Here is a 26,814-nt window from a genome sequence, read left to right as displayed (position 1 = left end):
CCCCAGCCCGGCCCTGCCCGGGTCACCCGCCCGTGGGCCCCTGGCAGACTCTCACCAGAGGCAGGGGCGATGGGTGTGGCGGGCAGCCCATTAAGGCTGACGGCGCCGATCTGCTGGATGTGGCAGGGTGAGAAGGCCACGCCGGGGCTCAAGTAGCTGCCTGAGGTGGACAGGACCGTTGTCTGCTGCTGCATGAGCTGGGGGCAGAGAGGGAGTCAGCAGGCACAGTCAGAGTGGCACCTGGCCCGAGATCATGGCTCATGGGGTGCAGAGGCGGGTCCTCCAGGAACTGAGGGGTCAGGCTGGGGATCTTGGCGCAGGTTGGGGTCAGGACTCAGTTTGGAATCGGGGCTCAGCCTGGGATCAAGGCTCAGTATAGGATCAGGGCCTAGACCCGGTTCAAGGCTCATTTAGGGATCTGGGCTCAGTCTAAGATCAGGACTCAGTCTGGGACCAGGGCTCAGCCAATGTTGAACTCCCTCAGGGTTGGGTCTCAGTTTGGAGTCAGCTGGGAGGTTTAGCTAGAACTGGGGCTGCTCTAGATTTAGGGAACAGCTAGGATCTGGGGGTCAACCCAAGGTTGGATCTTAATTTGATGTTCACTCGGGGTTGGGGCTCAGGCTGGATGTGGGGGCTGAGCCTGGGGTCCCATCAGTCCAGACTTGGGGTCCAGCTTGGGCTGGGAGCACAGTCCATGGCTAGGGGCTCAGCAGGGGTTGGGGTCAGGAAGCGGCCTGGATGTGGGGACTCAGCCACAGCCAGAATAAGAGCCTGAGTCAGAGAGATTGGGCAAGAGACAGATGGGCAAAGAGGCACAAGCCGTCGACCAAGAATAGATGGAGAAAGAGAGAGAGACAGGCTGAGTCAGACCCCCAGAGCCGTCTCGGGAGCCCCGCCGGGACAGAAGCCTGTCTGCCGGGGTCACTCACAGCCTGGGCGTAGGCACTGTAGGGGCTGAAGGGCAGGGTGAGGGACGGCGTCAGGATGCCCAACTGGCCCACCATCTGTTGCATGCGCCGCAGCGTCCGCTCCTTGTCCGTGTCGGCAAACTTGACCACCAGGCTGGAGGAGGCACCCTGCAGGGGCAGCCGCAAGCAGGGAGGGAAAGAAGGGGGACGTCGCCAGGACGCTGGGGTCCTTTACGAGGGGTGCAGGGGTGGTGATGGCAGCAGCTGTGAGCCCTGCCCTCAAGGTCCCAGGTGCCACAGTGAGGACAGTCTGGGGACCAGCATCCCGGGTCTTGCACTTGACCCCGCAGCCCCCACCCTGTGTGCATAAGTGGGGCATCTGGGCCCGGGGAGCAGCTCTGGGGTGCAGTGGAAGATGCTGACTGTCACCCACACTCTCAAAGAGAATCCAACTGCTGGAGAGGAACAACGGGAGCCCGGATAGAGGACCCTGTGGCTGCCACCCACACCTGAGAACAGGTGAGACCCGAACCATCGGAGCGGTTGAATACTTCCTTTGATGGGGAGCTTACTCCCTACCCCACTCACCAGCTCCATCACTGGACAGCTCTGAGCAGGAGAAAGCCTGACCTTAAGATGAGCTGACTCCTGCCCCTCCAGGGACTAAAGCTGATGCTCAAGGACCCAGAGAGCAAGAGAAGGGAGGGTCTGAGACTGCTCTGCTCTTCACACCCATTCTCCACAACAACAGAAAGGAGAATGGGTCCCCCAAGGCCTGTCTACCCCGTGGCAGATTTGGACATTTATGTACAGTGATGGTGGCTCCCAGGGCCGCTTTCCTGAGCAGCAGGGCCACCCCCAACACCTGTGTGGTCCCCTCCAGCCTCTCACTGCTGCAGGCCCACAAGCTCCCAGCTGCAGACGTGCCGCCTGCCCATCCCCTACTCTGGCCCCACGGGGACATTTGCAGATGCCCTGGCCCCTTCCCTCCGGGGCTCCCCACTGCCCTGGGGGGAACCCATGCTTCTCAGCCTCGAACTGCAGGCCCCTCCAGCCCCATCCCCCGCTGCTCCTCTGAGGCTCACACACATTTGCACACGCGTACACATGCATTCCACCCACACAGACTCACACTCACCACTGACACTCACACACACACGCATACACTCCCAGACACGTGCACCTATACGCACACTCACAGTCACACGTGTACACACATGACTGCCTACACGTGCACACATGTTCATCCCTCCACATCACACTCACACACTTGCCTTCACACACACCTACAGATGCACACACGTGCACTGGCGGCCCCCACGTCACCCAGGCACGCTCACACACTAACACATAAACACGTGTGTGCACTCACCTACGTAGGTGCACACGTGCACTCACACGGACACACCCACTCAACACACTTGTGCATCCGGCAGTCACACGTTTACACACATGTGTATGCAGCAGCACACACATGCACACATATCTACCCATCTACACACAACTCGCGTCCACACTGACACCCACCTCCTCACAGCCACACACTCACACACAGACACACACGCACCCACACAGACATGCAGCACACGTGCACACGTCAACACACGCACTGGCCCGCATGTACTCACACACAGCCAGCCACACGCTGGCAGGACATCCACGCACACTCCACACTTACTTACACACTCACACACATACACCCACCCCCACCACCATGAGACTGCACCTCTTTCTCCCCCTGTGCCCTCTCTGAAGAAAGGCCAGGGGCTACGGGACGGTGGGGATGGTAGGGCCAGGCCCCCTTGCTCGTTTCCCACCCCCACCCCCATCACCCAGGGCAGCTCCGACTCACCGGCATGGTCTGACTGCCGTGCAGGGCGTGGATGGCCGCCTGAGCCTCCGTGTGGGAGGAGAACTTCACGAAGGCACAGCCTGCTCCGAGAGAAGGGGAACGGGTGAGGGGTCCCAGGGGAGGGGCTGGGAGCCCTGCACGGCCAGTCAGCATGGACCCGGGCAGCCCAAAAGTCAGATATTAGAGAGACAGCCTGCCATTTGTGCAGACAGACAGCTGGACAACGAAGGATCAGACAGTAAGACCAGCGCACAGCCACCCAGATAGCTGTCTGTCCGACACAACATCAGAGGGTGTGAGGCGGTACAAATGAACAAATGAAGGGGACGGGCTCAGAGAACCCCCACCGGCCACCGATGCCACCAGATCCAGAGCTGTAATCAGATACGCAGAAGTGACCAACTGTCAGACGCAGACACAGAGAGACACAGTGCTGTGGACACACTCAGCCAGAGGTACACTCAGACCCAGACAGATACGCCCATGTGACTAGAGCGGGACAGATTGGGATGAAAAGTCACCAGGCAAGGGCAGAATCAGGCGGACAGACAACCAGAGACCACCAGACACAGGCAAATCCAGACAGACACTCGTAGGATACAGTTCCAAACAGAGAGAGGGCTATGGAAGAGCCTGACGGATTTGGGGGAGGGGGTGAAAACGTTCTGGAATTAGGCAGTAGTGATGGTTGCACAGGTTTGTGAATTCTGTGAAGCACTTCACTGTACACTTTAAATGGGTGAATTTTACAGTATGTGATCATATCTCAATGAAAAAAAAAAACCCAGGCAAATAAACAGGCGCCATCAGATACGTTCCATCCTAGTAAGATAAAGTCACAGGGGCAGAGACAGGCAAACCGAGAGTCAGTCCTGGACAGATGAACCTCAACAGGTAGGATCAGGCAGAGACCGCCAGACACGTGAAGACCCAAACAGAAACCGCTATTTGGACACTCAGAGTGTCAGAGGCTAAGAGACACAGGCAGAGTGATACTCAACCCTAGGCACATGCAGTCGCGTGAGTAGACCGGAAAACAAGCTGCTGAAGATCATTAAACAATCATTCCTGGATGGTACAAGCATATAGGAACGCTGGAGTAAGTAGGATCAGCCACAGGACACAGGCAAATCCAGACGGGAACAGTCCCATGGACAGTCAGGTGGAGACAGGCAGCCTCAGACAGACAACGTCACACAAGTAGGACCAGGTGGGACTGGACAGTTTCTGCTCGCCCCGCCCTCCCATGTGAAACTTCCGCCTCCTGAGCGAGTCCCACCCTCTTTGTGCCTAGCGGGGGTTGGGGGGCATCTCTCCAGCCCGCTCTCTATGTGCCGGGCCCCGCCCACCGTGGACCAGCCCCGCCCCCTGAGCCCGGCCCCGCCCCCCGGATCCAGCCACCTTCTCTAGTGCCGGCCCCACCCCATCCCTCCAGCCCCGCCCTCCCACAGCCCCGCCCCCGGGAGCCAGCCCCGCCCCCGGCCCATCACCTTTGCTGCTGCCGTCAGGCCCCCGGAGCACGGTGCACTCGTCGATGACCCCGAAGGGCTGGAACAGCCGCAGCACGTCCTCCTCTGACTGCTGCTTGTTCAGCATCCCCACAAACAGCTTCCGGTCCCCTGTGGGCGGAGACGCCACCTCAGCCGAGTCCCAGCCTCCGGGAATTTCTCCGTCCCTCCAGCGGAGAGCGGAGGCAACAGAGCATGGAGAGGGGCACCTGAAGCCCACGGGGCCCTCTTTTGCGCGTGCGTGCGAGAGAGGACGCCTCCAGGCGCTTTCCCTGGCGGGGTCTCTCCACCCTCCCACGTGCCTGCGAGGCCCCACCTCCTGCCGTGCCCCGTGCCTCTCTGCCCAATGGATCCCATCCTCTGGGCAAAACGGCCGTTGCCCCCTATGCACTCAGAGAGCCACACATAGTACCAGGGTTGAGAACTGCCTGGCCTTGCCTGGGTCCATGTCTTTGTCTGTCTGCCATCTAGCTCTTCCAGGCAGGGGTGAGCGCTGAGGGCCCCTGCATCCTCACGGTGCCCAGCAGAACTCTCTGCCCAGCCTTGCCAGGGCTCGGGGGGTGGGGGTGGGGGATGCCAAGCTATCCGTGTCTGTTGAATGAGGTGCCTGGGGAACCTGGGGCTGGCTTGGGGCCTGGTTGAAGGCCTGGCTGGGACCTGCCCAAGTCTAAGCCAGGGGCCAGTCTGGGCCAGCCTCTCCCATGTGAGGCACGAAAGCCCTGCCCCCTCCCAGCCCCGGCGAATTGCACTGCTCCCCTGCAGTCAGGAAGGTGGCAGTTTGTCTTCCAGGAAGAGTGAGCTGGGTTACTATGGAAACCTGGTCTCTGGCAGCTGTCACTCATGGGGGCGGGAGGGAGGGAGAAGCAGGGAGAGAGAGTCAGATGAGAGAGAGGGACAGGGAGAGACCCAGAGACAGAGACAGGCAAAGATAGAGACAGTATGAGGCAAAGAGAGACACACAGAGAGGCACAAAGAGAACCAGAGAGACAGGAGGAGAGAAAAAGATTAGAAGGGAGAAACAGAGATGGAGGGAGAGGGAGAGAAGGAGAGAGAGAATGAGAGAGAATGAGAGAGACAGAGATGAATACATGCAGACCATCCCCACCCCACAGTCCCTGACCCACACTGGCAGCCAGGTTAGAGAGTGTGAAAACAGGCTCCCAGCCCAGATGGGCTTTACCGGACTCCTACACATACACAGAGGTCCTAAGAGCCCTGCCCCCCACATCACCTCCAAGGCTGGCTGCTTTTCCTCAGCCCCAAATCCACCTGAGATGGGGAGTAGGTTCAATAATATCCAAGAATGACTAGACTTGGATCCCACTGGGGGCAGCCAAGCATCTCCCCATGGGCACACACCCACCTGAAGGTCCAGCCTCACACAGACACAAGGCCCAACCCGCACACCCACATGCCCAGCCTGGAACAGTCAAGCATACACACTTGAACATATACACCCACACACAGCCCAGGCATGCAGACGTGCACACAGGCAGGCAGGCATCCCCAGTGCACCAGCCAGAAACACACGTGCACATGTGCCCACACTCGCACACATCTGCACACAGGACAGGCATGCCCAGGAATACATGCTCACATACACACACCTGCACTTGCTCAGACATGCAAACGTGCGCGCGCACACACACAGTGCCCAGAAAGCAATCCGCAGCCCTTCAGGGACCCCACCCCCTCTGCATCTGAAGATCCCCATTATTGCGCCCTGAGATGAGTGGTGTATTTCAAGTTCTCAGCGAAAGCAGCAGGACCTGGCCACACCCCCCACTGCTGGGCCTGGAGCCCTGTGGTGAGGAGGAAGGGACACGGCCTCCCTGCTCCCCTGCCCCACCGCAGCCTGGGCCTCTGCTTCTCCCACCACCTTTCTTGCAAGGATTTCCCTCCTCCCACTCCTCTGCCAACGGCCTGGCGGCCATGGAGAGATGACAACTACCTCCGCGGCTTTCGCTGTCCGCAGGCTTCACCTGGATTGGCCGCGCCATCTGTGGAGAGAATGGGGGAGGGAGGTCAAGGTGAGCAGTGGGGGTAGCATGGGTGAGAGCTTCACCTGAGCTCTGCTGGGCACTCCTGCCCAGCTCCCCAGCCTCAGCATCCCACCAACCTCTGGCAGCAGCTAGCACCTCAGTCACACCAAATGACACATGGTACTGGAAAACTCCTACTTTGCTTTCAAAACCCAGTAACAATAACCCTTCATCCAGGAAGTCTCCTTGCCTCCTGAAGTGTCATAGTTGCTTGCAAAGACAGTCCAACTCCTGCAGTCCCTGTATATAATGTAACTTTATGGTTCCTCTCATCAAGAACTGGAGTCTGTTTCCCCACATTTTCCATCTGAACTTGACCATGCGACTTGCTCTGGTGGAGAGAATGTTGTGGACATGAAGTTATGGGAGTTGCAAGTCTTGGCCTCAAGAGACCTTGCCATCTTGGAACCCTGGAGATTGCCAGGTGGACAAGTCCAGGTGAACTACTGGAGGACAGGAGATCTCATGCACAGAGATGCCCTGCTGACACACAGCACATGGAAGTCCCAGCCCAGTGAGCCCCAACTGACTATAGTTACATGAGTGACTCAGGACAAACCAGCAGAACTGCTTAGCTAAGCTCAGCCTGGGCTTGTCAACCTACAGAATCATGAACAAATAAAATGGTTGGGGCAGTTTATTACTCAGCAGTAGCTAACTGATACAGCAAGGCAGCTACTTTTACCCAGCTCCCTGAGCCTCAAGTGGGGCGAACTGTCATACCTGAGTGGACTGGCCTGCAACCTGGACTCATTGTTCTGGACACTTCTGTCCCCCACCCCCAGCACTGAAACTGGAAGAAACCAGCGAACTGTTCAATGGAAGAAATCCCTCTCTAACCCCCACTCCTGCAACCTACCCAGCCATGTGTATGAACTAATGTGAATATTTCAGAACAGACTTGAGGGATGTGGGGTTGGGTGGCATTTGTTTCTCTAGTGGTTCTAGGACAGAATCTTGCTCCCAACCTGGTGTCTCTGGTAAACCTCTATGCATCCTTCAAAACCCAGCTCAAAAGCCCCCACGCAGGCAATCCTTTTGGGTTTCTTCCTCCCTCTGCCCTGCAGCAGGAAGTATATATGTGTTGCTCTGTTTTTCTCCAGACTGAGCCCATAACATCACACCCCCACCCCTCAGGGAAGGGTACAGGAGAGAATCAGAGGAGTTTGCTGAACGGAACTGACCAGAAGGAAGCGGCCAACACCCACCAGCATAAAAAAGAACCTGACCTGGTCCCTCTGCACCAGGCCTGGAATTGGAATGAGTGCTGGTCCCAGCCCCACTCCCAGGTCAGTCTTGGAGTAGATCCCCACGGCCATTCAGAGGTGCTTGGTAAACATGTTTTCTAATCACAGTGCAGCTGCCCAGCAAGCTTTCAGAGAGATGCACAATTTTTACCTTGTTTTACAGATGTCAAAATCAAGGCCTAGAGAGGTTATTTTTCTGCTCCCCCTCCGCCTCTGATACTCTCCTCCTTTCAGAGTGTCTGTCTGGGACACATAGGGGCTTCCTCAATATGTACTCAGCCATGGGAGCCCCAGAACCAGAGGCTTCTGTTTCCCCCACCTTGGACCCCAATCCCCCCAGCCCAATCTTCCTGCCGCCCAGCCACACCCTCAGAAGGACCCTGACCACCTGGGAAAGGCCGAACCACATCTCCCTTCCCACACCACACACACACACACACACACACACACACACACACACACACACACACACACACACACGCACACTCTGGGCCCTCTTCACCTGAGTACCACACCCCTCTAGCTGGAGCCAGGAGGGGAGATTATTTCAATCAGATGGGACCAGTTTCTGGGCCGAGGGCAGACTGAAGTGGTGAAGAGAGGTGGGGGAGAGGGGGCACCTGGGCTCTAGCCTCCCGTTCCCCCACCCCTCCCACCCACCTCCGCTGGCCCTCACCTCCTCCCTCCCCTCCCAGCACCTTGGGCAGATGAGGATGGGGTTGCCATGGCAACGCTGATTCACCACACGGAAGCTGGCAATTGTTGTTGCCATGGAAACCGCCTCTTAGGGGCGAGCCCAGCTCCTGCCTTGCACAAAAGAGATATTTAAATATAATCTTCTGGAGATGGATGAGCTGAGGGAGGGGATGAGGGAGGGGGTGAGGGAGGGGGACCACAGAGAAGGAACCTGTCCCCATCACAGCATCCTCCACCCCCACCCCATTCTCGCGGCCTGGGTACCTGCTTCCCATCTCCCCCACCCGCTGCAGAGCCTGGGACCTTCCGCCTCCTACTAGGAGGCCCCTTCCCCCTCCTGGGTCAGCTCGGTGGGGGGGCGGGGGAAGGGGTCCTCGTCTGGCTCTGAGAAGCCAGGTTGGCAGGCCCTTCCTCTCTATTCCCCCACTCGAAAGCCAAGGCTCCGAGGCCCGGCCATCCACACCCCGCGGACCCACGCCTCGCCTTACCCACCGGCCTGGAGACGCGCACCAGGCTGGCATCCATGTGCCGCCGCCCGCCCGGCTGGCCCTGGGCGCACAGGCGCGCACACGCCGCACGCACGCTCGGGTTCCGCGCCTCGCTCTCCGCGCCCAACACCCAGGCGATCCGCCCGCCAGAGGCCGGGCCCTGCCCGCGCTGCCCGCCCAAGCCGGGAGGAGGCGTGCCAGGGGAGAGCTGGGTCTCCCCCCCACCCCACCCCAAGCCGCCCATCTGGCTCTGCCCACCTCCTTCCGGCTCCCTCTCTCCATCTGTCCCACTGAGGTCTCTGCCGAGTGCCCTTCCTCCCTCCTCCACCTTCTCTGGCTCCCCATCGCTGCATCCTTTCCCTGCCCCCTCCCTTCCTCTTTTCACTTATTCAACAACATTCCCGTGTGCCTCATGCTGAGTAATTGTGCAGCCTCAGGGAGCACCCCACTAGTCTGGTAGAGGGGTAAACAGAGGCATATGCAGACACTTCCAGACTCATGGGGTCAGGGCTGGAGCAGAGGGAAGGATCAAGTGCTGGAAGAGCCTAGAGCAGAGAACAGTGAAGAGCTGAAGGCTATCCTGGGGGTGCACTGAAGATGGAAAATCTGCATTGGGTTTTGAAGTATGAATAGGAATTCGTGGCATGGGGGGAGCATGTTGGAGCAATACCTACATCCACTGACTCATTTAATCTCCAAACAACTTTATGAGGTGGAAACATGCCCCTTTTACAGATAGTAAATCAGAAAGGGAGAGGAAAAATCAGAAGCAGAGGTCAGATCTCCTGCCAGTTTCCTCAGGGGCCTCTCAGGACCCAGGCATTCGGGCAGCCAAGGATCACATGAGCTAGGGCTCTGGCTGGGCATACGTTAAGTGGCTGGAATCCAGTTCTTGCTCTGCCACCCAGCTTTTGCTGAGTGACTTCAACCAAGCCATGCACCACTGGGAAAACAGAGTCCCTTATGTCTGACCTGTGTATATTACAGATGGAGAAACTGAGGCTACTGGGGGGAGGGGCTGCAGGAAGATTCTTCAGCAGACAGGCTGGGGCCCCCAATATTCCCCTGGATTTGCAAACTGTACTTGTAGAAGATAAGGTAGTCCAGGGAAAGCCCCAACTGGGTTGTTTCTGGATGGTGTGGAGGAATAGGAAGAAAAGTGGACCCCTATCTGGGCCACCATTCCAGCCTCTTCTTCTCCCACCCAAGCCCCAGCCCAACTTCCACTGAACACTGAGACCAAGCCCCTCTCCTGGTCTAGATTCCGCCATGGCTCCCTATTGCCCTTGGGGTAGAGTGCCAGCTCCTCATCCTGACATTCAAGGTGCCTTTGCTGCTCAGTCCCAGCCATTTCTGCCCTCTCCTCCTCCCACATCCAGAGGACACAGGCTGGAACGCACCCCTGTGCATCCCATCCTCACCCTACAAGCCCCCTTGAATGCCACCTGCCCCCAAAGCCTTCCCCTCCATCCCCGTCTGCTTCAGTTGCTTTGCCCGGGCATTGCCTTGATAGCGGCACATCCCCCCAACACACACACTGGCCCCCTTTCGGATGAGCTTCTGGCATCAGGGCTGAGGGGTTCTGGAACCTCCTCCCCAGAAAGACCCAGCAGAGGGGCCACAAATGACAACTGAGCTGAAACGAGACAAGACCTATGGTTTCCAGACTCCTGTCCCGTAGGGAAGAGTGAAGCAGGCATGTTGGGCACAGTGCCCGGCACGGGAAGTAACCCAAGAGCTCGTGCCAGGCGTGTCTGCACTGTCCCCGTTTCACAGGAGAAAACGGGCTAGGGAAGAGATGTGACTGGCCAGCGTCCCACAGCTCGCCTCGCATGGGACCCTGCATTCACTCATTCAGCGTGTATTTGCCAAGTGTGTGCTCAGCAACTGGCCTGTGTCACCTCGCAGGACCCTCAAAACCTTCCGCAAACCCATTTTATAGACAAGGAGACTGAGGCCTGGGAAAGCCAAATCATGAGACATTCAGCACCTTGGGGCACTCCACGCCGGCCTATTCTCAGGGTTGGCTCGACTCTCAGCCAAGTCATGGGATGTGGGGGTGGGTCCTGCAAAGGGACCACCTCAGAGACTCCCGTGTGTACAGAAGGGGATTCAGGAGGGGCCTGTGGGGGGACTCACAGCCAGACAAACATCCCTTCCTGGGGTGCTCAGATGAGCAGCAGGGTGGCCGCCAAATCTGGGGCATCCCTCACCCACCAAGGCCTTCACAAAGAAAAAGATGAAATGGCCCAGGCCCTCACTGTCCAAGAGGCGGGAGCTGGACCTGTTGCCTGTTGTCGACGGGGATGGGGAGGATCCCTTCCATCCTCAGGAACCCCATCCTGGGTTTTGACAGCCCAGCAGAGAACCCCTGAGGGAATCAGAGGCACCTGCCCAGCGCGGATTCCAGGGTCCTGCGGTCCATTCCAGTTTCTATTCCGGGATTCTGTTATTCAATGTAGGATCCTATTCCAAAATGCTGAGATTTGATTAAAATGCGTCCCCCACGGACACCACTGTCACACTCAAGGAGGGAACTGGAAGTGGGTGGGGGGGCGGTGTCACTCGCTGCGGAAGGCAGTATTAGGAGGGGAGGGGGGCTTGGCTGTGCCAGGGCGGCGGGGAGAGGCACTGAGCCGGCAAACGATGGGGACCACTCCCCTCCTGGTTCATCAAGAGATAAACAGCAGTGTCCGCTTTATAGTGTCTCCACACACACACACACACACACACACACACACACACACACACGAGAGTTGGTGGCTGTCTATATCCCTAGCACGACCCAGCCCTAGCCCCCTGACTCCGGGCGATGCGCGCAGCGCAGCACGTGCGCCCGCTGGGTGGGCTTTCTCATGCGGCCAAGGCCCCATCCTCTGGCGGAGATGCCTGCGAGGGAGCTCGGATGCCACTGACAGGCAAGGGGGCCTCCTGCACAGTAGCCGCCATGCCTCCTCCTGAGATCTACGAGCAAGCCTGCCGCGCTTGTTCTGAAAGGCTGATTCCATTTCTGCAAGTGTCCTCAGGGAGGGAGGCTCACCCCCCAGACCAGCTCCTTCTCTCATCAGAATGGGAAGATGCACGTAGTCAGGGATGCAAACGCCTGGGTATGCACCTGACCCAAACGTTGGCACGTGTCCACCAAAGACAAAACACCAGCAAGGATCTCTATGCCTTGGTAGCAAAACTAGAAACAACCCAAATGTCCAGCAGCAGGAGAGTGGACAAATGAATGGTGTCGGGGCCGTGGGGTACCACACAGTGATGGCAAAGTACAGAGCGCTCAGGTGCGATACTGCACGTCATCGGCACATACCAGAAGAAAAGCAGGGGTTGGTCACCTTAAAAGTCGGGACAGAGGCTACTCCAACGGGAAGAGAGGGGCTTGGGCGTTGGGACATGGGACAGGGTGGCTTCCAGGGTGCCAGCTGCGTAGTAGCAGCGGGGTGTGCGCTTTATAATCAGTTGGGTTGTATGTACTTTTCTCTAAGTGCGCGGTATTTTTCAAATTTTAAGAAAAAAAAATTTAAGCCAGGCTCTACTCCCACAGAAGGCTGCCCCAGCCAGGAGGTGGCCCCCAGAGGCCCCTCCAACCCCAGGGCACAGCTCTAAGCGGCCTCCTTCTTATTTAATCAAACACCTGCCCTCACCTCCAGGGAGGCAGGGGGCCAGCTTCCAGGAAACTACACTGGAGAAACCAGAGGTTCAAGGTCTGTGGAACGGGGTGGGTGGGGCCGCAGTCCTCACCCTGGTGGGTGACCTCAGACAAGTCCCTTCCTCGCTCCTGCCAGTTTTCCCATCCGTCAAATGGGGTGAGCAGCAACCCTGGTGCCCCCCTGACATGGCAGTTAGATGAGGTACCCCCGCAGTGCTGGGAGACAGTGATAACTCTGGGGAAACGGAGCCCTGAGAGGAGGAGGGTATTGCTTGAGACGCCTCAGCATCCCCAGCTGTGAGCTGGTGTCAAAGAGAGACCAAGAACTCCCTATTCTAGATGTATGATGACCCTGCAGCACGTTCCCGGGTCTAGAACATTCTACGTCTGCACAGTCTAACGTGGCAGCTGACCCCCAGCCTAGAACATTCTAGGTCTGCACTGTCCAGTAAGGTAGCCCTTAGCCACATGTAGCCTTTGGAAGTTTGAATTTGTATCTATTAAAAGTAAACAACATTAAAAATTCAGTTCCTGACCTCTTGCCTTCTGAGATGGCCCACACTGTGTTTGTGGAGTGTTTCTCGCAAAATAAATCCACTTCTTACCTAAAGAAAAAAAATTCAGTTTCTGAGTCACACTTGCCCCTTCTCAAAGGCTCCATAGACACACGGAGCTAGTGACCACCCTACTGGACAGCAAAGACCGAACATTTCCACCTTCGCAGAAAGTTCTATAGGACAGCGATGGTCTATACTGGGGATTGGTAAACTACAGCCCTATGTGGGCCCCCAACCTGTTGTAGTCAATAAAGTTTTATTGGCACACAGCCATGCCCATTTGTTCACGTGTCGTCTGTGACTGTTTTACACTTTGAGTAGAAGTGACAGAGGCGGTGTGGCTGGCAAAGCCATACATCTCTGCTTTACAGAAAAAGCTGGCTGACCCTTGATCTGGAACATTTTAGAACTCTGCCACCCAGTATGGTGGCCAACAGCCACACGCAGCTACTGAACACTTGAAATGTGGCTTGTGTGACCGAGAAATGGAATTGTGTTTAATTGTGTTTAGTTAAAATTAGTATAAAGATAAACCTACATCTAAAACCTGATACTACCTGATGTCATTTCTGGAAAATCCTTACTTATGTCTAGGACACACTGGGCAGGTGAATCTACTTTTTCAGCCGTCAATTTTATAAAATACAAATCCAGATCGAGCATCTCTGATAGCCACTGAATGTCCCCATGGAGACGGACCAGGGGTGTGCAAGACACCCTGGATTTTGGAACACAGGATGAGAAAAAGGAATGTGAGCCACATCTCGTTAATAAGTTTTACGTGGGCTCTACTGACTGCCTCTTGATAGGATCTTGGAGCTAGTGGGTTAAAATAAAAGATGGCATTAAAATTCATTTCACCTGTCTCTTTTTACTTTTTAAAAGATGCTCCTAGAAAAATCTAAATGCTATATATGGCTTGCATTCTATTTTATTATCGCCATTCTAGAACATTCACCAGCTCCTTATTCTCCTAAACAGGGCTTCTCAACCTCAGCTCTATCGATTTGGGGCTGGATCATTCTCCATCGCAACGGGCCGTCCTGTGCACTGTAGGATTTGGGGCAACATCCCTAGCTTCTACCCACAAGATGCCAGCAGCATCTTCTGTCATGACAGTCACAAATGTCCCCAGATTTTGCCCAGTGTCCCTGTGGGCGGTCAACTCCTCTGTTAGGCTCTCACATGTTCCCAGGCCAGGCACGCTCCTGCCTCCAAGTCTTGGTACACCCTGTGCTCACACACCCCTACCTGCCACAATCCTCCCCATGGCTCAAGACTTGACTCAAATGCCTCCCCCTCCAAGAAGCCACCCTGTTTGCCCTCCACGAGGTCATCCACACAGGTCACCTGGTTCTCCCTTGAGATGCTGCCCCCAGCCACCCTTACAGCCGACTGTCCACTTTGTGGTCACTCCCTGTAGTGAGCTGAATGGTTGCCCTCCCTAAAAATATGTCCAAGTCCTAACCCCTGGAATCTGTGAATGGGAACTTATTTGGAAAAGGCATCTTTATAGATGTGATTACGTGACAGATGTGGACATGAGGTCATCCTGGATTTGGGCGAGCCCTGAATCCCATGACTGGTGTCCTCATAAGAGAAAGGCGGAGGGAGATGGGAGAGCTGCAGACACAGAGGAGAAGGCCACGGCACGACGGGGGCAGGGATTGGAGGGATGCATCTACAAGCCAAGGATTTCTGGCGACCCCCAGAAGCTGGGAGAGAGCCTGGGATAGAATCTCCCCAAGAGCCTGCAGAGAGAGGGCAGCCCTGCTGACAACTGGATCTTGGACTCTGGCTCCTGGAACTAGGAGACGGTAAGTTTCTATTGCTTTAAGCCACCTAGTTTGTGGTGTTTTGTTAGAGGGGCCCTAGGAGATGTCTACACCCCCCTGATTTACTCCCACCCTGAAAGTCAGGGTCTGCCCTCAGGGCCCCAAATCTAGGGGGAGACATAGGCAGACTCAGACACCCCAGCCCCGAGGGGTCAGGGATGAGCAGATGGAGGAGATAGCAAGTGTCACCCTGAAAGCAGCGTAGAGATTCTCCAGGATGGAAGGCAGTTTCCCATGAGTTCTCGGGCATGACCTAGGGGTTGGTGTTCTTTCGGGGTCTTTAGTATCTGGGGAGTGAGGAATTTCTAGGAACTAGGGACTGCCGGAGACCAAAATATAAGAGCTTCACACCTCCAAAACTGGAATCCCCTCTGTACCCACATTTCTCACAATCCCTCTCCAGCCAGGTCAGATGGACCATTATAGAGACAAGGATGACTGAGCCTCTGAAGGAAAGACACTGTCAAGGTCACACAGGTTGGGGGTGGGGGGTGGAGCTGGGATGTGAAACCCACAGGATCACAGAAGTGGGGGGAGGGGCGACACATGGAGGAGAGGCTCTGGAGGGCAAGATGTGGGGACCACAGGGCTGGGGGGAGGGAGGGAGGAGGAGGAACTGGTTCAAAGGGGATGCTGTGGCCAGTCTGAGCTCTGCTGGGTCTGGGGTGCCTGAGGGAGTCACTGGGAGTGGCTTCTGCACACAGACCTGGCGAGAGAAGTGCAGCATAGATGCCCAATAAAAGATTGCTGGCTGGCTGGATAGACAGATGAAAGAATTGGATTCATGGGCTGGGAGAGTGGGCAGAGAGAGGAGGACAAAGAGCCCTGAGCTGACACAGAGAAGGCACCCCTGGCAACTGGCATCTTTACATAGTAGGGAGGCCTGGGACCAGAGACCAGCCTGGCAAGAGGGGTGGGGCATACAGGGAGAGACGACTCCTTGTCTCCTGGCTCTTTCACCCTCTCCCATCTCCCAGAGCCCAGCTTTAGCTGCCAACACAGAGGAAACAGGCCCCTGAGGCCTCAGGCAACCAAAGGCACTGGCTTTGGGTCTCAGTGATTCCATCAGGAAAATAGGCTCAGGGGAATGGGGAAGAGGGACTTAGCTGGGGGTGGGAATGGTGGGGGGGGGGAACTGCTAGGAACGTTGGCAAATCTCCATGTGGATATTGATTTCTCTGGACAGAAGAGTCAGAGCTTCCAGCCAGAACCTGATGTCACCAGAAAAAATGGTCCGCTGGACATGGAAGGATTGGGAAACAGCGCTGGGGGCTGTTGCTAGCGTGGGGTCTGCGGTCGGACCATGAAGGTCATATCTCTGCTCTGCTGCTTGCTGGCTGCCTGACCTTGGACAAATCCACTACCAAACTTCGTCCCTCCAGGTGTCCCTCCCTTCTCCCCCCACCCTCCTCCAGGCCCCCTGGATCCTGGCAAATCACCAGGATAGAATGTGGCAGAAATGAAGAGTGTGTCATTCTGAGAGGGGGCCTTCAAAGGCACTGAGGCTTCCTCCTGGTTCACGCTCAGATCACATGCCCTGGGGTAAGCCAGCCACCACATCCTGAGGCCCCTCGAGCAGCAAGCATGACAGAGATGCCCACGGGGAGAGATGCTGAAGCCTCCAGCCAACAGCCGTGCATGGGGCGAGCTTGGAGGCAGATTTGCCAGCCACAGTCAAGCTCTGGCTGACGACTCCACTGCAACCTCTGGAGAGACCCCGAAGCCAGGACCATGCAACAAACTCACGCCCCAATTCCCAAGCCCTGGTAACTATGAGATCACAAATGCTGACTGTCTGAAGCCACTAAGTTGAGGAGTAATTTGTGATGCATTGGGAGATAACTAACGCAGTCCATAGAACTCCACTGTGCCTCTGGGTGCTACGGACGGACCTGCCCTCCGGTTTCCAGTTGGTTTGGGGAGGTATTGGCAGAAGGTCCAAGGGAGGGAGGACAGTGAATTCCGGATGGTGTTGATTCCACAGGCTCTAAGTCACCTTTGCATGTCCTGTTCCCTCTGCTGGAATGCCCCTCCTTCTCATCTTTCAAGTCTCTTCTCAAATGCCACCTTCTCAGTGAAGCCCTCCATGACCTTCTCTACAGTTTCACCCTGTTATACTCTTCCCATGCTAAAGATCAGAGAGGGTGAGTTACTGGCTCACGTCACACAGCAAGAACAGGTTGGAACTAAACGAGGAGCCCGCTGATGTGGCCACCAGATCGTATGCTCTTGCCTCTGCACTTCACCGTCCAGAGAGGGGCTCTTTGATTCTGCAAGATAAGCTTGAGGCCACCCTCCCAACCTCTGATGCTTCTTCAGAGTTGAGTCAAACTCATGCCACAGCTTCATGTCCTGGCAGGCAAACCCCAGATTGTCCACTGTCAGCCGTGTTGTGCCCATGCTCCTAGCAGTGATAGCCTCATGCCACCCAAGCATCCCCTGAATCCCCTTGATGCTGAAGGGTCCCTGAGATTTCCAGAGGGAAGGGCAAACACCCCCACCCCCGACCCCTGAACTCACGGGGTGGGGGTGTCACAGTTCTCACTGGACACCTGGCTTGGCTGGCTCTGGGGGACCAGCCATCCTTTACTGGGGGCAGGGAACTCCTGCCCACCCAAAAAGGACAGGGCTGACAAGAGAGACCAGCAGGGATAAAACCTGGGCCAGCCTCCCCTGGGGAGGAAATGCTACATTAAGGGGCCATAGCTTTATTTGCTCCATATGGATAAGGGGAAAGAAAATTCCTTCCCTATTTATGGGTAAGAAGCACATAGGATCCTCCCTGAGGCCCACAGGTCCTGCACATCTGCCTCCGTCCCCTCCTTGTCCGCCCGTCCTCCTTCTCACCCCCACACTCACTGTGCTCCAGCCACATGTGTCTCCTGGCTGTTCCTCCAACATACCAGGCATGGTCCTGCTCCAGGACCTTTGTACCTGCTGTCCCTCTGCCTGCTAATGCTTCCTCATCCTTCAGGCCTCAGTCCAATGACACCTGCATGCAAAGTCAGTTGCCCTTGTGCAGTGCGCAACCTGCACAACCACACATGACCACCCGATGTGAAGTATATGGCACGGGATGCAGCAGGCACAGGATGCTCATTCTGGTGACATCCTCTCTGCTCCTTATGCCTCTTTCTGAGTCCAGAGGCACGTGGGCTTCACAGCTGATCCCAGGAAGGGCTTGGCCTTCCCCAGGCTGAAAGCATCTCCTCCATGTACACCCCCCCCCTTTCCAGACAGCACCCAGGACTCACCCCCGGCAAGGTCTTCTGTTCGTGCAGGGCGGTCTGGGCTTTGATGGCCGAGTCCCTGGCACAGTAGGTGAGAAAGGCACAGCCTGGAGGGGAGAGAAATAGGGGCGTTAGGAGACGAGGATGCTGTATACCCGTGTTCACAACGACGTTACTCACAATAGCCAAGAGGCAGACACAACCCAAGGGTCCACGGACAGGTGAATGAACAAACTAAACACGGTCCACCTGTACAATGGAATACTACTCAGCCTTAAAAAGGAAGGAGGGGCTTCCTAGGTGGCACAGTGGTTAAGAATCCACCTGCCAATGCAGGGGATACGGATTTGACCCCTGCTCCAGGAAGATCCCACATGCTGCGGAGCAACTAAACCTGTGCACCACAACTATTGAGCCTGTGCTGTAGAGCCCATGAACCACAACTATTGAGCCCTCGTGCTGCAACTACTGAAGCCCACGCACCTACAGCCTGTGCTCCACAACAAGAGAAGCCACGGCAATGAGAAGCCCGCACACCACAATGAAGAGTAGCCCCTGCTTGCCGCAACTAGAGAAAGCCCGTGTGCAGCAATGAAGACCCAATACAGCCAATAAATTAATTAATTAACTAAAAACAAAAAAAAAAAAGAGTGGTGACAGTGGGTACCCTTGTCAAAAAAAGGAAGGAAATGGGATTTCTCTGGTGGTCCAGTGGTTAAGACTCCTCGCTTCCACTGCAGGGGGCACGGGTTCGATCCCTGGTTGGGGAATTAGGATCCCACATGCCGCGCGATGTGGCCAAATAAATAAATAGGAAGAAAATTCTGACACCTGCTACAACACAGGTGGACCTTGAGGGCATGATGCTCAGTGAGAGAAGCCAGACACAGAAGGACAGATACTGTCTGACTCCACTCACAGGAGGTCCCTAGAGGAGTCAGATCCAGAGACAGGAAGTAGATGGTGGGGCCAGGGGCTGGGGGAGGGGGATGGGAAGTCAGTGTTTAATAGATACAGTTTCAATTTGGGGAGATGGAAAAGTTCTGGAAATGGAGGGTGGGGATGGTCGCACAACAATGTGAATGTACTTAAAGCCACTGAGCTGTGCGCTTAAAAATGGTTAAAACTGTAAACTTTATGTCTATTTAACCACAGATAAAAACAATTTAGGAACGAAAAGAAGGAAAAATGATTAAGGTGGTCATTGTAATGTTATGTGTATTTTACTACAATTTTAAAACTAAAAAGAGAAAAGGAGGCTGGAGCCCCCTTTGGGGGCGGGGCAGGAGGAGTCGTTCAGCTCTCCACTCCCACACCCACACTTCCCAAAGGGTGAGACAGGGAAAGGCAGAGAGGAGAGTCAGCTGTTAATTAAATCTGCGGTTCATGCTAAAAAGCTGAGCCGAGGTGGTGGAGCGGCAAGGGGGTAGACTTGCGGCCCCAGGGAGGAGGGTGGGGAGGGCCCCAGCACCCCCAAGGAGCCAGAAGAGGCCTCAGCACTGGAATGAGGAGCACAGTGACCCTGCCACTAACCAGCCGCGGGGACCTCAGTTTCCCCCATCAGAGAGGATGCGCTGAGAATGCGGTGGGATGGACCAACCAAGGGGCGGGGCGGAGCTAGAGAGTGTGGGTGTGGCGTCAAAGGGCAGGGCCAATCAGGAGAAACAAGGGGCGGAGCCGGCCCTAAAGTGGTGCAGAGGGAGGGTGTGATTGGAGGACGTCCTGAGTGGGGGCGAGGGAGTGAGAAGCGTGAGAGCCACAGAGACAGGCAAGGTTGAAAGCCAGAGAAGAGAAGCCAGCAGAGGAAGGAGGCCGGAGCGAGGCCAGTGAGATCAAAGATATTTTGAAAGATGTTTGCCCGAAGCGGAGTAAGGGACGCAGGCAGGTTCCCTGGGATGGACACAGGGATCCCGGCCCCAGCGCCGCCTTCGCCTCTCTAATCCCTGTGGACCTCAGTTTCACTGTCTGTGAAATGAGACCATCGTTGGCTGCTCCAATGCTGTCGGGTCCTGTGTGCTCCACGCCCAGCTCCCTCCCCATGGCCTCTCTGCCTCCCCCGACGGGGACCCCCCGTGCAGAGCCCCTGGGAACAGCTCCATGGTGCCCACTTCCGCCCCAGGCTGGAGCTAATTAAAGCCACATCCTGCTGGGAAGCACTCACTACGCGGCTGCTCCCACCAGCTGGGCCTGGCGACGGGGAAGGGTCCCCGCCCCAGGCCTGAGAGGTGCCCTGGAGCCCTGGGGAAGGGGCACCAGGCAGAGCTGAGGACAGCTTCTGGCATTTAAAAAACATTTAAATGTGTCGGGAATGTAAAATGGTGCGGCCGCTGTGGAGAACAGTTGGGCAGTTCCTCAGAAAAGTTAAACATAGAATTACCATATGATCCAGCAATTCCACTTCTGTGTATATACCCCCAAAAGAATTGAAAGCAGGGACTCGAAGAGATATCTGCACACCCATATTCATGGCGGCATTATTCACAACAGGCAAAAGGTGGAAACGACCCAAATACCCAGCAACAGATGAATGGATAAGCGAAATGGGCTCCATCTATAAAAGGACCACAAAGGAAGGAGATTCTGACACCTGCTACAACATGGATGAACCCTGAACACATGATGCTCAGTGAAATAAGCCAGACACACAAGGACAAATACTGTGTGATGCCACTCACAGGAGGTCCCTAGAGGAGTCAGATCCGCAGAGACAGGAAGTAGATGGTGGGGCCAGGGGCTGGGGGAGGGGGTGGGGAGTCGGTGCTTCATGAGGACAGAGTTTCAGTTTGGGAAGATGAGAAAGTTCTAGAGATGGAGGGTGCAGCTGGTTGCCCAATAATGTGAATGTACTTAATGCCACTGAACTGTACACCTAAAATTGGCTAAGATGGTAAATTGTGTTATGTAACTTTACCAGAATGAAAACTTGTAATGGGGATATATTACAAACATACCCTCTTTATGTCCTGTGTGTGCTTATCCTTTTTTTTTGGTTATATTTGATGCCCATAGCTTTCCCCAATACATGCCTTGTCTTTCCACCCTTTTTTTTTTTTTTTTTTTTTTGATGTTTTTATTTTCTGAATGGAATCTCCTAAGGTCTCCAGGGAAAGGAGAGGCACTAAGAAAATTAGCCATAAGGCCTGAGAGAAATTAGGCATGGCTGGTAAGAAATAGGGCTGCAGGGAGATGTAAAATAGGGGCAAAACCCTTCCTCCTTGGGTCCTTTCTTGCCTGTAGGGCCCTATATGCCCTGGGAGGGTAGGTGGGACCCCTTCTAGCTGCCTCTGGATCTGGAAGGTTTGCAGCAAGAGAGAGGAGAAAACCAAAACAAACAACGCGCGAACCGCTGTCCCTGGTACTGAAATGTTTCTCTGTTTTCTTGGCCCTATCTCTTCCCGGCCTCTTAGCTTCTCTTTTCTAACTGGGGACAACGTGTCATGTTTACCCGTTTCTGGATAAACAGAGACTTAAATTTCAGTTTCTATTAGGGTTGACCTGTTTCCCTCCTCCCCCAAGCTCATATGTTGTTCCCCTAACCTCCAGGACCTCAGAATGTGAACTTATTTGGAAATAGGGTCGTGGCAGATGTAATTAGTTAAGGTGAGGTCATGCTGGAGTAGGGTGGACCCTAAACCAATAGGACTGGCACCCTTATAAAAGGGGGAAATTTAGACACAGAGACATGCACACAGGGACAACACCATGTGAACCTGAAGGCAGAAATCTGGGTGATGTATTGACAAGCCAAAGAACAGTGAGGACTGCCAGCACCACAGAAGCTGAGAGACCTGCATCAGATTCCCCCTAATGGTCTCAGAAGAAGCCAGTCCATGGGACTTCCCTGGCGGCCCAGTGGTTAAGACTCCACATTCCCAATGCAGGGGGCACGGGTTTGATCCTTGGTTGGGGAACTAAGATACCACGGCCAAAAAAATAAAAAACAAAAGGGGGGGTGGAGCGGGAAGCCAGCCCTACCAACACCTTAATCTGACTTCTGGCCTCCAGGACTAGGAGAGATTACATTTCTGTTTTTTCAAGTCACCTGGTTTGCAGCACAGTATTTCGACAGCCCTAATAAACAAATACAGTTCTCAACGAACACAGACTTTTAGTGGTGTTAATAAAGCTCACTAGTTTTTAATGCTACTAAGCTTATACTCAATATTGACTCATTTAATCCTCACAACAACCTCACAAAGGAGGTGTTAGCATTGTCCTCGTTTTACAGATGAGGGGTTGCAGTCCAGAGAGGGGAAGTGACGTGCCCAAGGTCACACAGTAGAACGTCCCAGGCAGTCAGGCGCCTCGAACTGTGTGCTGACCACTGGCATACACTGCCTGGAGTTCGCACCTTTAAAAACAATTTCCCCCAGAGTCTATGGGGATGGTCGCAGGCCCCAGCCTTACCTTTCCCTGTAAGGAACCTTAAAATAGTACCACCTGAGAGAATGTGTTCCTGCGTCAAATGCTGAAGAGGCCATAGACCCCTTTTCAGTTGGGGGGGGCGGGGGTCTGGTTTGCTGCATCTTAGTCCTAGAGGGACCCTCCCGGGGAAATCTCAACCCAGGCAATGCCCACGCTGGGTGAGACTCTCAGCAGATTCCAGCGGCCCCAGCTACCCTCACCCTACACGCCAGCCTCATTAATGACAAGAGGGTGGGGCCAGGTGTTGAGCAAAACACACCTCAGGGACTTCCCCCGTGGCTAAGAATCCACCTTCCAATGCAGGGGACGCGGGTTCCATCCCTGGGCGGGTTCCATCCCTGGTCGGGGAAACTAAGGTCCCACATGCCTCGGGGCAACTAAGCCTGCATGCCGCAACTACTGAGCCCGCGTATTCTGGAGCCCACACGCTGCAACGAAAGATCCCGTGTGCCACAATTGAGACCTGATGCAGTTAAATAAATAAATATTAAAAAAAAAAACAAACACCCAAACCGAACAATCATCGACAGAAAGACACTGGAACTCACCAAAAAAAAAACACCTCACATCCAGAGACAAAGGAGAAGCCGCAATGAGACGGTAGGAGGGGCGCAATCACGTTAAAATCAAATCCCATAAATGCTGGGTGGGTGAGTCACAAACTGGAGAACAGTTATACTGCAGAAGTCCACCCGCTAAAGTGAGGGTTCTGAGTCCCATGTCAGGCTTCCCAACCTGGGAGTCCAGCAACGGGAGGAGGAATCCCCAGAGAATCAGACTTTGAAAGTCAGAGGGATTTGATTGCAGGACCTCCACAGGACTGGGGGAAACAGAGACTCCGCTCTTGGAGGGCACACAAAAAATGTGCTCACCAGGACCCAGGGGGAAGGAGCAGTGACCCCACAGGAGATTGAGCCAGACCTACCTGCTGGTGTTGGAGGGTTGCCTGCAGAGGTGAGGGGCAGCTGTGGCTCACCGAGGAGGCAGGGGCACTGGCAGCAGGGGTTCTGGGAAGTGCTCACTGGCATGAGCCCTCCCAGAGTCCACCATTAGCCCCACCATAGAGCCTGTAAGCTCCAGTGCTAAGTAGCCTCAGGCCAAACAACCAACAAGGTGTGAACACAGCCCCACCCATTAGCAGACAAGCAGATTAAAGTTTTACTGAGCTCTGCTCACCAAATCGGATTAAAGCCTTACTGAACTCTGCCCACCCAGCCCTACCCACCATCAGTCCCTCTCATCAGGAAGCATGCAGGAGCCTCCTAGATACCTTCCTCCACAAGAGGGCAGACAGCAGTATCAAGCAGTATCAGCAGTATTTCATCTTGTGGAACTGAAAACCACAGCCACAGAAAGACAGAGAAAATGAAAAAGCAGAGGACTTTGTACTATATGAAGGGACAGAATAAAAACCCAGAAAAACAACTAGATGAAGAGGAGATAGGCACCCTTCCAGAAAAAGAATTCAGAATAATGATGGTGAAGATGATCCAGGACTTTGAAAAAAGACTGGATGCAAAGATTGAGAAGTTTACCAAAGACTTAGAAGAATTAAAGAGCAAACAAACAAAGATATGCAACACAATAACTGAAAGGAAAAATACACTAGAAGGAACCAACAGCAGATTAACTGAGGCAGAAGGGTGAATAAGTGACCTGGAAGACAGAATGGTGATAATCACTGATGCAGAAAAGAATAAGGAAAAAAGAATGAAAAGAACTGAAGACAGCCTGAGGGACCTCTGGGACAATGTTAAACGCGCCAACATTCGCATTATAGGGGTCCCAGAAGGAGAAGAGAGAGAGAAAGGACCCAAGAAAATATTGGAAGAGATTATAGTTGAAAACTTCCCTAACATAGGAAAGGAAATAGCTACCCAAGTCCAGGAAGCACAGAGAGTCCCAGGTAGGATAAACCCAAGGAGAAACACGCCAAGACATATAGTACTCAAATTGACAAAAATTAAAGACAGAAAAAAGTTATTAAAAGCAACAAGGGAAAAACGACAAATAACATACAAGGGAACTCCCATAAAGGTAACAGCTGATTTCTCAGCAGAAACTCTGCAACCCAGAAGGGAGTGGCATGATATATTTAAAGTGATGAAAGGGAAGAACCTACAACCAAGAATACTCTACCCAGCAAGAATCTCATTCAGATTCGACGGAGAAATCAAAAGCTTTACAGACAAGCAACAGCTAAGAGAATTCAGCACCACCAGATCAGCCCTACAACAAATGCTAAAGGAACTTCCCTAAGCGGGAAACATAAGAGAAGAAAAGGACCTACAAAAACAACAACAACACAATTAAGAAAATGGTAATAGGAACATACATATCAATAATTACCTTGAATGTAAATGGACTAAATGCACCAACCAAAAGACACAGACTGGCTGAATGGATACAAAAACAAGACCCATATATATGCTGTCTACAAGAGACCCACTTCAGACCTAGGGACACATACAGACTGAAAGTGAGGGGATGGAAAAAGATATTCCATGCAAATGGAAGTCAAAAGAAAGCTGGAGTAGCAACAGTCACCTCAGATAAAATAGACTTTAAAATAAAAAATGTTACAAGAGACAAGAAAGGACATTACATAAAGATCAAGGGATCAATCCAAGAAGAGGAGATAACAATTATAAAAATATATGCACCCAATATAGGAGCCCCTCAATACATAAGGCAAATGCTAACAACTATGAAAGAGGAAATGCAAGGCAGAAATAGAGACACAGGTGTAGAGAACGAACACATGGACACCAAGTGGGGAAAGTGGGGAGGGTTGGGGGGGATGAATTGGGAGATTGGGACACCAAATTGTACCCTCTAAATATATGCTGATGTTGTCTGTTAACTGTGAAAAACAAACAAACAAACAAACAAAAAACACCCAAACCCAACGCTGGCCAAGCCCTGGGGTTGTAGAGGTGGGGCAGGTAAAGAGGGCAGCCCCGCCTCCAAGAACCAACTGCCCAGAATGCCCAGTAGCTGACAACCCTATGGTTCCCTCCACACCCACTCCCATTTTCAAAGCTTGGACACAGGCTGACCTCTCGACATCCCAGGTGGAGTAGGGACCAATGCGGGGGGATCCTTGGGAAACGAGATTTCTTCAATGTATGAAAGTTGTCTAACAACTATATCCACCTCGTCATGGCTCTTTTGGAGGGAGGGAGCTTCCCATCCCTGGAGGTAAGCAAGCAGCAGATCCCCAGAGATGAAACTTCTTTGCTGAGGCATCCTGAGGGTCCCTCCTCTCACCCAGATCCTCTGCTCTCTGCCCCGAGATCACAGTTTTTGGGATTTCATGACTCAAAATTGTAATAATGAGAATAATAGTTGAAGTCCACAGAGTGCCAAGCATCTTACATGGACATCATCCCTTGTACCCTCAGCCTAGCCCAAGAGAATGGCACTAGTGTAGCTATTTTTCTCGCCATTTTAAGATGGGGAAACTGAGAAACCAGACATTGAGTTGTCTGCCCACAGTCACAGAGCGATGGGTCCCAGAGGCGGGATTTGAACCCTGGAAGTCTAACTCCAGTCCCAGCCCTTCTGCACCACAATGTAAGATAACAGTAGTAGCAGTAACAGCCAATTCACTGAGCACTTAGGTTGGTCACTGTCCTGGGTACTTGGCTCCACGCCCCTCTCTTCTCTGCAGGAATCCTATGAGGGGGGTGTTATGCATAGCGTAGAGAAATTGAGGTTCAGAGAGGCAAAGTGACTTGCCTGTGATTGCACAGCAGTAAGGGGTGGAGCTGGAATTTGAAGCCAGAGGTATCCAATGTCACGGGCTTCCCTCCCATCCACTGCACCTTTGGGGCTTTGCTCCCTGGGGTATGGAGTGGCAGAGGCACCCAATTCTGCTATCTTCTCTGAACTCACTCCACATCTTTAATATTTTAAGACAAAGGTGGCCTTAAGAGCATCCATGAAAAGACCATTGTGGGCCACTTACAATCTAGTCTAGACACCGTTTGTAAACTGAATCATTAATACAGTCCTCCCAAACTTGGAGCCCCAGGATGACCCCACAGAGCCTTCAATGGTGGAGAGAAGAGTGCCCACCTTACAGATGAAGAGACTGAGGTTCCCAGTGGCCCAGGTCACCCACAGATAAGACAGGGCTAGGACTTAAGCCCATACCTGCATGACACATGACACAGGGCTCTTCCCCCAGCCCACAAGGATGCTCCTCTCCCCTGCTCTGGGGACGCTTCTCTCTGAGGAAGCGGGCAGAGGTGGTCGTGGTCCCTCCACGGCAACAGGTCTCTGCTCAGCTGGGGCTCTGGGGACAACGCTTTGACCAATGGGTGATGCTACAGCTCCCAGGCTGGGAAGAGGCAGAGACAGACACAC

General features: G+C 54.1%; 1 protein-coding gene across 1 annotated transcript in view; it reads right to left on the bottom strand.

Annotated features, from left to right (window-relative positions):
- The window catches only part of CELF5 (CUGBP Elav-like family member 5), a 49,405-nt gene that overhangs the window by 10,187 nt on the left and 12,404 nt on the right, over nt 1-26,814 (bottom strand). Inside the window, exons 2-7 of the mRNA XM_057709447.1 lie at nt 18,043-18,125; nt 6,217-6,268; nt 4,251-4,379; nt 2,761-2,840; nt 930-1,076; nt 56-197 (exon numbers count right to left, since the gene is read on the bottom strand). Of these exons, the coding sequence (XP_057565430.1) occupies nt 56-197; nt 930-1,076; nt 2,761-2,840; nt 4,251-4,379; nt 6,217-6,268; nt 18,043-18,125 (633 nt within the window). The remainder of the gene's footprint in view (nt 1-55; nt 198-929; nt 1,077-2,760; nt 2,841-4,250; nt 4,380-6,216; nt 6,269-18,042; nt 18,126-26,814) is intronic.

Source organism: Hippopotamus amphibius, chromosome 15, assembly GCF_030028045.1.
Source record: "Hippopotamus amphibius kiboko isolate mHipAmp2 chromosome 15, mHipAmp2.hap2, whole genome shotgun sequence".
In the NCBI taxonomy this organism is placed as follows: Eukaryota; Metazoa; Chordata; class Mammalia; order Artiodactyla; family Hippopotamidae; genus Hippopotamus; species Hippopotamus amphibius.
Note: the sequence above shows the minus strand (reverse complement) of the source record. Positions and strands in the feature narration are given on the sequence as shown.